This window comes from Nyctibius grandis, chromosome 2 (assembly GCF_013368605.1).
Source record: "Nyctibius grandis isolate bNycGra1 chromosome 2, bNycGra1.pri, whole genome shotgun sequence".
Taxonomy (NCBI): Eukaryota; Metazoa; Chordata; class Aves; order Nyctibiiformes; family Nyctibiidae; genus Nyctibius; species Nyctibius grandis.
This window is the reverse complement of record NC_090659.1, coordinates 118,604,461-118,618,211: the sequence shown is the minus strand read 5'-3', so window position 1 is coordinate 118,618,211 and position 13,751 is coordinate 118,604,461. Positions and strand designations below refer to the sequence as shown.

At 40.3% G+C, this 13,751-nt stretch overlaps 1 protein-coding gene across 1 annotated transcript in view; it reads left to right on the top strand.

Annotated features, from left to right (window-relative positions):
* TMEM135 (transmembrane protein 135) overlaps positions 1-13,751 on the top strand; it is a 200,957-nt gene that overhangs the window by 177,079 nt on the left and 10,127 nt on the right. The window contains exons 8-10 of the mRNA XM_068423686.1: positions 2,289-2,435; positions 4,596-4,665; positions 11,738-11,905. Coding sequence (XP_068279787.1) covers positions 2,289-2,435; positions 4,596-4,665; positions 11,738-11,905 — 385 coding nt within the window. The remainder of the gene's footprint in view (positions 1-2,288; positions 2,436-4,595; positions 4,666-11,737; positions 11,906-13,751) is intronic.

Below are 13,751 nucleotides of genomic sequence, written 5' to 3'. Positions count from 1 at the left end.
GCGGTTGACACGCTGGAGGGAAGGGATGTCATCCAGAGGGACTTTGACAGGCTGGAGAGCTGGGCCTGTGTGAACCGCATGAAGTTCAACAAGGCCAAGTGCAAGGTCCTGCATGTGGATCGGGGCAATCCCAAGCACAAATACAGGCTGGGCAGAGAATGGATTGAGAGCAGCCCTGAGGAGAAGGACTTGGGGGTGATGGTTGATGAGAAGCTCACCATGAGCCGGCAATGTGTGTTTGCAGCCCAGAAGGCCAACCGTATACTGGGCTGCATCACAAACTGTGTGGCCAGCAGGTTGAGGGAGGGGATTCTGCCCCTCTACTCTGCTCTCATGAGACCCCACCTGGAGTGCAGCGTTCAGCTCTGGGGTCCCCAACATAAGAAGGACATGGAGCTGTTGGAGTGAGTCCAGAGGAGGGCCACGAAGATGATGAGAGGGCTGGAGCACCTTTCCTGTGAAGAGAGGCTGAGAGAGTTGGGGCTGTTGAGCCTGGAGAAGAGAAGGCTCCAGGGAGACCTTCTAGCAGCCTTCCAGTACCTGAAGAGGCCTACAGGAAAGCTGGAGAGGGACTTTTTAGAAGGGCGTGTAGAGATAGGATGAGGGGGAATGGTTTTAAACTGAAAGGGGGTAGATTTAGATTAGCTATTAGGAAGGAATTCTTGACTGTGAGGGTGGTGAGACACTGGCACAGGTTGCCCAGAGAAGTTGTGGATGCCCCCTCCCTGGCAGTGTTCAAGGCCAGGTTGGATGGGGCTTTGAGCAACCTGGTCTAGTGGAAGGTGTCCCTGCCCATGGCAGTGGGGTTGCAACTAGATGATCTTTAAGGTCCCTTCCAACTCAAAATAGTCTATGATTCTATGATTCTATGATATTTTGAATAAGGCATAATACGCTGGCAAGAGAGGGATCTTTTAATATTTGGGACCGTGACTGAAAGGAAATGCAGATATATGGTTACATTTTCTTGAAGGAGCGTTAATCTTTTCTCTTTCTAAAATTGAGATTAATGTTTCCTGATATTCTCCTGGAAGCAAGTGACTGCTGTGTTTTGACCTGGAGTTTATTTGCTGTATTTACAAATTGTTGAATGAATACATCAGTAGTTCCGTGACCAACACTCAAATAAAGCATGGACTTGTAGCTTATTCACTTGAGAGACCCTAAATGTGCCACTAAACCTGATGTCTGCCCTAATGGTCCAGGCTCTCCTGGAATTTACTTTGCGATGGGACCCACTGGTGTTACTCACTCATTTGTGTAGTTATGCCAACTTCTCCCATCTTTGTGTCTCATGTCAGAAGTACAAAGACACGTTATTCTTATCTGTCCTTTGCATACTCTGCTACCTGTCTACCACTCAGACAGCTCAGTCTGTGGACAGTGTCAACTCACAGGTGGATAGAAGAGCTGAAGTCAAGCAAGACAGACTTACTGTCATTGGTAGTGGAAAATATTTTATAGAGTTTGCTCCTGTGAAACAACTGTGGAATTTGTTATAAGGTGCCAGTGGTTAAATAATTCAGTCTATAGTCCAGAATGTCATCTGGACATGAAACACTCCTGTGGCAATGTGCAGAAACAGTGCTTTCTGAAATCACCAGTTTACTGGGAGATTCAGTCATGTACCAAATAACAAAGTTTTTATACCTTCGTCACCCTCAGCAAGACTACCACAGTACAGTGTGATTTGGATCATAGTGCAGTGTTAGGAAACATCTTGCTGTTAAGACCTCCTTTGCCCTCGATATACAGTAATTCTACACCTAAGATGAATCGGCATATTGACAATATCAACTTCTGGGTGAAGAAAGAGGGATGAAGATGAAACCAAGCAAAACAAAGTTGATGCTCTTGGGGGGAGTGAAAACATTTTGAAGATTTTACAAAGTAGATATTTTATAAAAATATTATAGTAATCATCAACCTTTGTGTAAACCCATTTTGCTGGAGACAGTTGAGATATTTCATGTGCCTTTTTATTTTCTTACTTCGTGTACTTGCTTTGTAGGAGAGATGGACTTCCCCAGTGAAGTTTTTGTTTCTAGTTTTAAAAAATTCCTGGCAGCTATTCTGACCATTATCTGAAGTTTAAATATATGTCGGTAGAGCAATATTTTCAAAGAGATAGAAGGTTTGACAGCCGTATAGGATGCATTTTCTTTTACAGACCTGTGGGTAACTTCAAGCTTGTCTTAAAGGCTTAGAGACTTATATTGGACTTTATGTATTTCTTCGAGTTATTTATATAATTGTTGTTTTGTTCTGTTTTGTTTTTTTTCTTTCAGGTTCATTGTAGGGAAAGAAGAAATCCCCACTCATTCATTTTCGCCTGAAGCAGCGTTCTCAAAAATAGATAGAAAGATAAAGCCTTGTGAAAAAACATCACAGCCAACGAACATACTGGCTCTAACAAAAAAGCTCATGGACAAAGTGTGAGTTGAAGAAAACAAAAGAAAAACAAACCAAAATGAATCATTATTGCTTGGCTCTTTTTAATGGTTTGTTATATTGTATTTGACAATGTAGTGTAATACTTTTGCTTTGTATTTAAGTATTTTGCATTTCATTTTTACTGGGTAGTTAGCAGTGACAAGTGATGAACTCTAATGAAAGCAAATTTTAAGACCTGTATGTCGTAGCAGTGACTTGCAACATGCAGTTGTCTAACGAGGGAGAGTAAGTTCAAGCAAGTGGCAGAGTGGTGGTTGCTTTTTCCAGAGTTTTCAGCAAAACCAGCTCATGGCATGGTTCTGATGTTAAGGAGGGGAAATTGCACAGCGGGAGACCTTACTTAGGTCGCCTTAAGTGACTGTAACATCATCTTTTTGGTGACCTACATCCCTGTATTGCATAAAGGAGAACTGCTTATGAACAGGATTGGTAGCACCTGGCTTGCCTCCTCTGTCAGGAAATAGGAAATTGCAAAGCAAAGAGTGAGTCTAAAACTGTTTTGCAAAAGGTCAGATCTAGACATCTGAAGTTAGGCAAGAGAGGTTCCCTCCTGGTCTACAGGATCTGATTTATTGTGCTTTAGTATGAACTTAAAGAAATGACATCAGATAGCTTTTCAGGGTAGTATGTTCAGATGATGTACTTCTGCTGTGCTTGATTTGTCCAGTTTAGGCACATTGGGTACCACAAGGAGTCATTTTTTTACAGGGAAGATGAAATAAAAAATGGACTAGGGGTCTGTTTGTACCACACCTATGAATCTTCGCTTCCATTGACCTCTCCAGAAGCAGTTTTATGACCAGATCTTTACCTGCTGACATGCAGGAGAGAAACAAGTCTTCCAAGTGCTGCATTGTGTTCTCAAAGTAGTGGCTTATCTTACTTGCTCAGATAATGAACAAAAATGAAGTGACCTACACCACATGGTGACTTCCTATGATTTGCTGTGGTTTTTAATTGAAAAATGTAAGGGAAGTTGGCAGTGGCTTCTCAGGCACAACTGTATTAGACAACAAAAGACCTACAAGGAGAAGACAGCTCCAGCCATACTCAGATTCTTTTAGCTGAGTTGCATATACCTATTTTGCCTTAAATACCCTTTATTCAGTTTGCTAGATACAGTTCATAGCTCTTTAGCTGCTCGTTAAATACAAGTATCAAGGGACTATGGGTGAAGAGCATTTTTTCTTTAAAGTTTTGAAACTCCCGACTCAGACATTCAGAAAACTTCCAATTTTCAGTCCTAATACTCTCACAGGTTTCTCTTCCATATGGTTCTTTTCAATATAATTAAGTCTAAATGCCTGTAACCTGATCACATTCTCATTACAATTTTTGCTACATAAACTGACCTCACAGATGATTTATGGCCATTAGACTTTATAGTACATGATTCAAAACTTCCAAGATATTTGCCACAGTATATAAATTGTGTAACTTAGTTTGCATTAAAACTTAAATACTTGGCTATAGGAAAATATAATGTTCAGACCTGGTATGACATTACTTCTTTTAATTCTGCATAATGCAGGGCTAACAACTGTACAATCCACGCGTCCCACCATCCCAAGCCAGTCTCTTTTAAATGCTCAAGGTCAAATTCTCAGTCCAAACTAAGAGCTACATAAAAATCAACACAGTAGAAGAAATAGCCCAGCAGTGAAAGGCTTGTAATTGAGAGAAGTCTGACAGGGTATCTTTGTGTATTTGTATGTTCTGCCCTCCAATGAACCTTACAACGGTATGAAAGATGTGAGGACCCAGATAACGGATGCTTGGTCAAATATCCTTCCAGAACCACGGAGCAGAGACAAACCAGGAAGGGCCACATCACTTCTCCCTGTTGACCACAGCAGAAAATTTGTTCTTTAATTTTGTCTTTAACATGTAGCATGGCAAGAGGTTGGATCCAAACAAGTGTGCAGACACTTCTTGCTGTACAACTAAAGTATTGTTAGTTTTAATTGTCCTTATATGGTGTCATAAAAGTTCACAGTGCCCTTCAGTGCGTAACAGGGAGAATGAGTGGTAGGAAAATAGCGCTTTATGTATTTTTAGGTGTGAAAAATTTATGAAGTCTCCTGTCGATGATGCTAAAAACCAGCTACGAGTTAATATGTGTTTCATTGTGCTTTTTGCAGGTGCAAACATGGCCCAAGGCATAGATGCTGTAAACACTATGGAGATAATTGCATCTCGTATTGTATTAAAGTAAGTGCAGAAAAAGTTAAATTGACCAACTCTGGCAAAGACAGGGTAAAAGTCTTTAGTCAGAAAAAGCATGTACTTAGGAAGTGAGAAAGGAGCCTGTTACTCATTCTTCTTCCATTGAAAATGTGACAAGCCTGAAAACAGATTTTCTCAATTTAGGACGGGGTGGTGGTGGGGCTGAAGTTCTCTGGTCTTCCAGATTAGCCGTAGTGAATGAATAACAAAAAATGTGTGGGAAAAAAAAAGACTAGCAAGGAAGGAACTTGTTTAAGTATGTGATGCACTCCACGTCTGAGCCCACTTGTGGCTCCACCCTAAATAAAGCACCGGGAATGTGCTGCTTCGGCAGGCGGCACAGCCCCGGCGCACGTACAGCTGCGCGCGGCTGGCACGCTGCTGCCCAGCGCTGGGCTCGCTTCTCCCTTCGGATATTTTAAGGGCTCAGGGTAATGAGAGATTGGTCACAGTTGCTGTGCCCAGGAAGAGCTGTTTATGTCCGGTGGCAGAATTCATCCTCCTTTATGTGTGATCAGCACATTTTTTTTTCAGAGGGGTACTGTGTAGAGGAGATTTGTTTTGGCTGGCGTTGGGTTGGCACAGGTGGTACCACCTGCTATGCCTGTTTTAGGAGTTGGTAAGACTCCAGAAGATCTCAATCACTTCATAATTTACCCGTTTTTATTTATGGAGCAGGAAAAACAGATTTGAGTATCTTCAGATGCTTTTGATACATATTACTTTCAAAAATAACTTTTTAAAATTAAAATTTTATGTACAATTAATGTTATCTCAGAAAAGCTATGCTTAAATTTAGCATCGGAAGAGATCTAGCACAACATCTATTCATGTATGCTTATTAACAGCGTCATTTTGTGTTGTAGAGCTGTTTACACTCTTTTTACACTGCTGCATGTTACCGTACCACTGTGTAGCATGGATGTAAGTTGCACTGGAGTTGATAGGATTTGCAATGGTGCTTAAGTGTTCTGCTGAAGTAGGATGAGAATATGCAATAGAGCATTCACAAATAGTTCAGGATAGTTATGTCCCTTTTCTGTTGTAGGTATGACATATATTTAACAGAACCCAGATTAAAATTACAATTTTACAACCTGTCACCACTGTCTCAGTCCACTTAATGTTTCATTCATGGGCTGTTCTTTTCTTCAAGGTATAACATCTTTAGGACACAGACTTTCCATTCAATGCTTCCTGGCCAACTTTGTCTCTCCCATCTCATGAGAGCTCATGTTTGGTCAGTATCCCCTGGGGAGCAAACATTCCCTGGGCCTTCATTTGCACAGTACTCTGTGTTTTCCCCATAGATATCAGTGTCTGGCCCTCAGAATAAATGTCCAACACTGCAGTGAAGGTTGTATTCAAACAAAGATTAAAATTAAGCAGAAGTGATTTCATGGGTTGATACTCTGCATTTCCAGATCTCTGCTGATGGTAGTATCTCCTAGCATGCATCTTTTTTCATGGGTGCCTTGCTGTCACTTAAATATGCTGCACTTTTACATGAAGTGCTGTCTTTCATTACTTATGCATATTTTACAGTAAAAATAGCTCTTAACTACTGTTAGTCCAGGCTTCCTTTCTGAGCTTTTTATTAATCTCACACAAAATCCTTATGCATTCTGTGCTACATGCTCAGCAGTCAAATCTATAAGGACCCAAGGAAAAAATTCTTTACTGTGAGGGTGGTGAGACACTGGCACAGGTTGCCCAGAGAAGTTGTGGGTGCCCCCTCCCTGGCAGTGTTCAAGGCCAGGTTGGATGGGGCTTTGAGCAACCTGGTCTAGTGGAAGGTGTCCCTGCCCATGTCAGGAGGGTTGGAACTAGATGATCTTTAAGGTCCCTTCCAACCCAAACCAGTCTATGATTCTATGACCCTCATAACACTATTATTTTACAAGCGCAGTTAGAACAAACAAGTAAGGATTTCTGTTAGAGTACTTGTAATGGAACTGATGCCTCTTCTCCATGGGAAACTGTCATAATCTGCTGGAAGAAATGATTGTGTGTGTGACTTCGTGGGTAAAGAGAGAGGTGATCTGACCATTATGGAATATCATGAGCTTGAAATGCCTTTAAAACAGAAGAGTGACCAAGAAATAGGAGTTAATCTTGTTGAATTACTCTAGTTGAGAGACTCAAATCTCATTTCAGGTTGTGAGCCAGATTATAGTAGGCCATCCCCACACTACTTTCTGTCCTTTCTTAGGTGTGTAGGGAGACATGTTAATGATGAAAACAACAGGAAAAACAAAAAGGGCATATTCAGGAGTCTCTGTCCTCCTCAGTTGTTTATTCAGCATCATTTTCATATGCATATGTTTCGTATACCCTTGAAGGGGATAAGGGGAGAAGAAAACTCAACTGATAATGGAGATGAACTAAGTCTTGACTTGACTAAAATTAATATTTTTTAAAAAAAGACATTTTTATAAGGCTATTCTCTCTTTAGAGAAACCAGTTGTGCATTTGAACTATACTTCATTCTTGTACCAGTCTTGTATAATATTTTAGTATAAATTATTCTTGACTACAATAATATAATCAGGGAAATATCACTGAAGTGGCAGTCAGATCTGTGAATTTCCTGTCTTTTCTGTGACTTTTTTTAAAACTTAAAACATGAGTGAAAACATTAGTTTTGATGTAGTGGGATTTTTAAAGATCCAAAATTGTTAATGCATTTTCAGTTCTCTCTAGGGCTGTTCCTGGAGTTGATCAGTTGACTGTCAGCTGACATGATTTAAGCATATTTTTATAATTCCATATCTGTAAGGGAGCTTTCAAAACTGATCATGATCTGATGAGCTGCTTGTTGCCAAAATTTCCCATCCGTGCTATATTTTCCCTTACCCTTGAACATCTCATCTTCTCATTGTCATAGCTGTGCTTTAATTGTCATTGCATGCTCTTTTTCTCCTGCTTCACATTTAAATGCACGTTAGCTAGTGGAGATAATCCATGATAGCTTTTATGTAACATTTAGTAATGACATACCATCTGATTTCATATCATTAAATACTTAAAATGTTTTGGGTTTGTAAATGTCTGAAAAGAGCTACCAGAAGCAATCAAACAATATTTTTCCTCTTTTGGATTCTACTTGATTACAATGAGGAGACATTAGCCAACAGTAGTAGTCCAGTTGTCCATTTTTTCTGCTGATGCTGCAGATGACCCTCAAATTTACCTAATCACTAGGATGACTAAAAAGAATATGAGATTATTTTCTAATGTTTGTAATCTCTGCATTCTGTCTCTTGAAGGAACAACGGCAACTATATACTCAGTAAAAAATTTAAATATCTTAACTAATTTATTTTAAATATCTTGACTAATTCCTAATACATTACAACAGTTTGACTGAGTTTTGGTATGTTACTGAACTCTGTTTATGTGCATGCACATGCTTTTCTGAATTTGAGTTATAGCCAATATCTTAACTGTATTATTAACTTTTTAAGAAATCTGTTTCCCAAAAGGGGGAAAAAAAGGTTTATTCAATGAGTTTTGCAGATATGTAATTTCACTGTGCTGCTACTTCTGGCTGCTCTGAGTCCCAGCTCAAAACTTCTGTGGAGAAACGTCTCTTAGCAGAGTTTTCTTTGCTCACTTATGTTTATTATATCATCCTGTGTATACTCTACTGTTTTCTACCTCCATTGTTATTTGAGGTCTTTTTATGAGAGATAGAAGTTACAATATTGTGCATTGATTATAAGATGTAATACTTTCTGTGACACTCAAAAACACCTATAAGTGTGATATGGATTCACCAGGTTGTTTTAATGAGCTAAATAGAAAGATTTTGTGCACTACTCATTGCTATTTGGTGCACATCAAAAGTAAGCCTCAGTCCTTCAGTTCAGCACTTCTAAGTAGGCTACTCATAAAAATAAAATCACGGATAAAAATAAAATCACTCTCCATCATCTTTACTAAGTCGTGGGCAACGGGAGAGGTGCCTGAGGACTGGAGGAAAGCGAATGTCACTCCAGTCTTCAAAAAGGGCAAGAAGGAGGACCCGGGTAACTATAGACCGGTCAGCCTCACCTCCATCCCCGGAAAGGTGATGGAAAAACTTGTCCTTGATGCTGTCCCTAGACACATCAAGGATAGGGGGATCATTAGGGGCACTCACCATGGCTTCACCAAGGGGAAGTCATGCTTAACCAACTTGATAGCCTTTTATGAGGATGAAACCCGGTGGATAGATGATGGTAAAGCTGTGGATGTGGTCTATCTCGATTTCAGTAAAGCGTTTGACAGGGTCTCCCACAGCATCCTCGCAGCTAAACTGGGGAAGTGTGGTGTGGATGATCGGGTAGTGAGGTGGATTGTGAACTGGCTGAAGGAAAGAAGCCAGAGAGTGGTGGTCAATGGGACTGAGTCCAGTTGGAGGTCTGTGTCTAGCGGAGTCCCTCAAGGGTTGGTACTGGGACCAGTACTATTCGATATATTCATTAATGACTTGGATGAGGGAATAGAGTGCACTGTCAGCAAGTTCGCTGATGACACAAAACTGGGAGGAGTGGCTGAGATGCCGGAAGGCTGCGCAGCCATTCAGAGAGACCTGGACAGGCTGGAGAGTTGGGCGGGGAGAAATTTAATGAAATATAACAAGGGCAAGTGTAGAGTCCTGCATCTGGGCAAGAACAACCCCATGTACCAGTACAAGTTGGGGGCAGACCTGTTGGAGAGCAGCGTAGGGGAAAGGGACCTGGGGGTCCTAGTGGACAACAGGATGACCATGAGCCAGCAGTGTGCCCTTGTGGCCAAGAAGGCCAATGGCATCCTGGGGTGTATTAGAAGGGGTGTGGTTAGCAGGTCGAGAGAGGTTCTCCTCCCCCTCTACTCTGCGCTGGTGAGGCCGCATCTGGAATATTGTGTCCAGTTCTGATCCCCTCAGTTCAAGAAGGACAGGGAACTGCTAGAGAGAGTCCAGCGCAGAGCCACAGAGATGATTAAGGGAGTGGAACATCTCCCTTCTGAGGAGAGGCTGAGGGAGCTGGGTCTCTTTAGCTTGGAGAAGAGGAGACTGAGGGGTGACCTCATTAATGTTTATAAATATGGAAAGGGCAAGTGTCATGAGGATGGAGCCAGGCTCTTCTCAGTGACATCCCTTGACAGGACAAGGGGCAATGGGTGCAAGCTGGAACATGTGAGGTTCCACATAAATATGAGGAAAAACTTCTTTACGGTGAGGGTGACGGAACACTGGAACAGGCTGCCCAGAGAGGTTGTGGAGTCTCCTTCTCTGGAGACATTCAAAACCCGCCTGGACGCGTTCCTGTGTGATATGGTCTAGGCAATCCTGCTCCGGCAGGGGGATTGGACTAGATGATCTTTTGAGGTCCCTTCCAATCCCTAACATTCTGTGATTCTGTGATTCTGTGATATATTTGAGTGTTTCCAGTTGAAGTGTAAGTGTTTCCTAATGCAGTGTTCCTCACCCCATCAGAGTAACCTTTCCTACAGCTGGGTGAAAATGTCAAACATACCGTACTGATGGTTGTTCTCTTGTTTTGGGCTGTGTTCATAACTGCTGGGTTTAGGACTTTGTTTTTATATAATGGTACTGGGTATCGTAATCATCTCATTTTTTGTGGGAGACGAGGGGTACTTCACGCTACCTCTTTATTTTAGGTGCGAATATACGTTCATCTTGATTTTGACATTTTAACTATACAAAATTTACAGTGTACTTACATCTCTGCCTACCTTACATACCTTTCAGTAGGCATTTTCATTACAAGATCAGAAAACACTGTGTCATTAGCTGTTCAGTACATAGAATTTACACAACTTCAAGAGTAGAGGAAGAAATGGCAATTTTTCACTCATAGCTACTGGATCATCAGATAACACAATATATTTTCTTCCGCTTGATTCTCATAAACCACTTCGTGAGTAGCAGGGAGAGCAATTGCTTCAGGAAGAGTTTATTACTGGATGTTTAACCACAATAAAATTTTATGAGTTTTATGATGCATTATAAAGTTCTGTAGGAGGCAAAAATGTTCTGAGTTTCTGAGTTGGAAAGGTTGCTCAATCAAACGCTCTGCCAGTTATCCCTGTAACTGGAATTGTCTTAGTGTCCCTGAGTATCTTCTGAAATATAAACTACAGAGATCGTCAGCACTGGGTGCCTGCCTTATTTGCCAATAGTGAATGCACAGATAGTTTTCAGATAAGGCATCTTCCAACTGAAAAATGGATAGATTTTATTCAGAATTATTAGAGAAGTTCAGCCATAGGGTAAGAATAATGATAGGAAGTTGTGGAGGAAGTTATAAGAAACTGGGGAGAAGAATTTGGAAATAAAAAGTCAGTGTGGTTTTGTGACATGGTATAAAAAAGCAGATCTGTATCCAAGGTGGAATAGTAAGAAAAAAATCATTGGAACCCCTGTTATCCTTTCTCAGTAGCTCTGCACATAATCTCCCTTCCAGTTTCACCCTTTCTCTTGCTGCAGGCGTCACTCAGCCTCCAGTTTGGTTGAGGGAAAGTAAGTGAGCGCATGCCAAGCCATCAGGGTCAATTTCTAATTCTCACACTTTCTGAAATTTATTTTTTGTGGACTTTTTCCTCCTTTAGTGCTTTCTCCAGATATTTGAGTGTAGAAGTGCTCTTTTTTCCCACCTCATTACCTTCCTCTATATACCCATTTGTGGTTAAAAGCTGGTCAGTAACTTGGAAATGAAGTCATCGGGATTATTTCAAAGGACAGAATTTTGGAGCAGAAGAGAAATAGAGTTTGTCCATTGAGGCCTCTCAGATATTCATAGAAATTAAAGGAGAGGCCTCTCAGATATTCACAGAAGTTAAAGGAGAGTCAATTGTCTATGATTTTACTGCCTTTGCTATTTTACGGGGGAATCGGGAAAAAAAAACTGGTCTTGAGTTTGAAGATGGGGATGCATTTTACACAGTATCTGCAGAGTGGGTTTTAAACTGTTCAATGTCAAAAATAAGTACTTCTGTAGATGTTTTTGCCTTTCCTTTTTCTGAATTTGTGGTTTGTTACCGCAGAATCTTTCTTTCTTTTCTCTAGGGCTTCATTAGGATGTTTAGCATTGGTTACCTGATCCAGTGTTGCCTTCGGATTCCATCCACCTTCCGGCATCTGTTTACAGAACCAACCCGGCTCCTTTCCCTCTTCTACAACAAGGAAAATTTCCAGCTTGGTGCTTTTCTGGGATCTTTTGTCAGTATATACAAAGTAAGCTTATAACATACAGAAATGACGAATGCCATGTTTTCTATTTCACTTTTCAGACTACCATGAAGAGCTAAATAAGTCTAGCTGCTTGATATTACTGATACTGTTTGCTACAGCATGTCACCGACAAATTCTATAGTATTGCAGTAATCAAATTGTAAATAGCAAACTAATCTTCCATTCTGTGTGTTTTTTCTATCACTTGTGAATAAACCAGGTGGATTTTGCAGCATGGTATCAAGATCAGGAGATAGGGAGTACTCCAGAGAAAGTGAATTCAGGTTTCAAAGGGACTTGCTGTTACACAAAAACATTGTAGAGCAGGCACAAGTAGTGACTGCAGTAGCAGCAGTGTTGCCAGAGAGAAACCATTTGCAGATTTTTTTTGGCTCAAATATCTGGAATTCTTACTTGACGCTAAGTAGCAGGAGATTGCAGAACATATATCATATGCAGCTGAGGAGACGTTGCACTTACCGCTTGAAAATCTACCCTTCTACGCCATTCTAAGATGACAGATTGTGAACTGATACGCATTCATACAACATTGTTGGAGTTAATTGAGTTATGTTTATTTATGCTAAAAGACAATGTGAGCAAGCACACACCCTAAGGGAGAATATATTGCAAAGTGCAGTGCTGAAGGGGCTTTTGCTCTTTTGTATTCTTAATCACACATGCCTCTTTACTTGCTCTGCAAAGTTAAGATAATTCTGTATTATTCAGGAAAAATATTACTTATTAAAAATTAAAACAAGTGTTATTTGTAAGCAAAGCAGCATTTCACTTGACTTGCAGTCAGATTAAGACACAAGAATTTGGAAGGTTACAGAATTTAAAATTTTTGATAGCAAAGTGCAAATGGGCTGTTAAGAGTTTGTTTAAAAGTTAAAGTTTTGCTTAAACTTGAAGAAAAATTTTTTAAATTGCAAAAGCCAAAATGATTTTGATGTCTTTTAAAAGCTCCAATTACAAAGTGTAATTTAGTTCTATAGACACTCATTTACAGGGGTGACATACCCTGACTTTTATTTATAGTTTATTATGTATGTACTTTCTGTTATTGTTTGCATTCCATAACTCAACATGGATTTGGGCTGCATTATATTTTTCTTCCAGTTTGAAATAAGCACGTAGGGCAGCAGAGATTCTCGTCACTCCAAAAGATTGGACCACAGCCAAAAAAAAGTAAATGCTTGATGCATTTTGAACCCAAAGCAATTGCATTATGAGCTGCGTTTAAAAAAAGTCCATCTTGTTCCTAAAAGCAGTCTGAAATGCCATTGTAGGATTGTAGTAGCTGTACTTTTAATATTTTGTGTTCAACTTACTGCTAATTAACGTCAGCAAACATGGTTTTGCAGAGAATAAGTTGGCCATGGTAGACTGGTTTCCTTTTTTAAATTAATTTACAAGTTGGAGTAGTGAAGTTGACTGTCATAATTGCAAGGTATCGATGGCTTTACAAGGAATTTATTTATTAAAAATGTGAACTGTAAAATAGCTAGTGAGACCACATCTGTGGTATTGTGTCCCGTTTTGGACACAGATATTACTTCATTTCTTCTTTTAATTTTAATGTCTTTTTCAAGAGTGGGTTCACCTGAGGGCCACCAAGATGATCTGAAGACTGGGTCATACAATGTGCAAGGAGAAGCTGAGAGAACTGGGTTTTAAGCTGGAGAAAAAAGTCTCAGGGGAGATTTTATTGCTACCTACACCTCTTGAAGTGTGAAGTGATAGCATGAAAGGCAATGGATACAAGTTGAAATGCAGGGGATAGCGAAGAGATATAAGGAAATATGTTTTCATGTGAGGGTGGCCAAATATTGGAACAGGTTGCCCG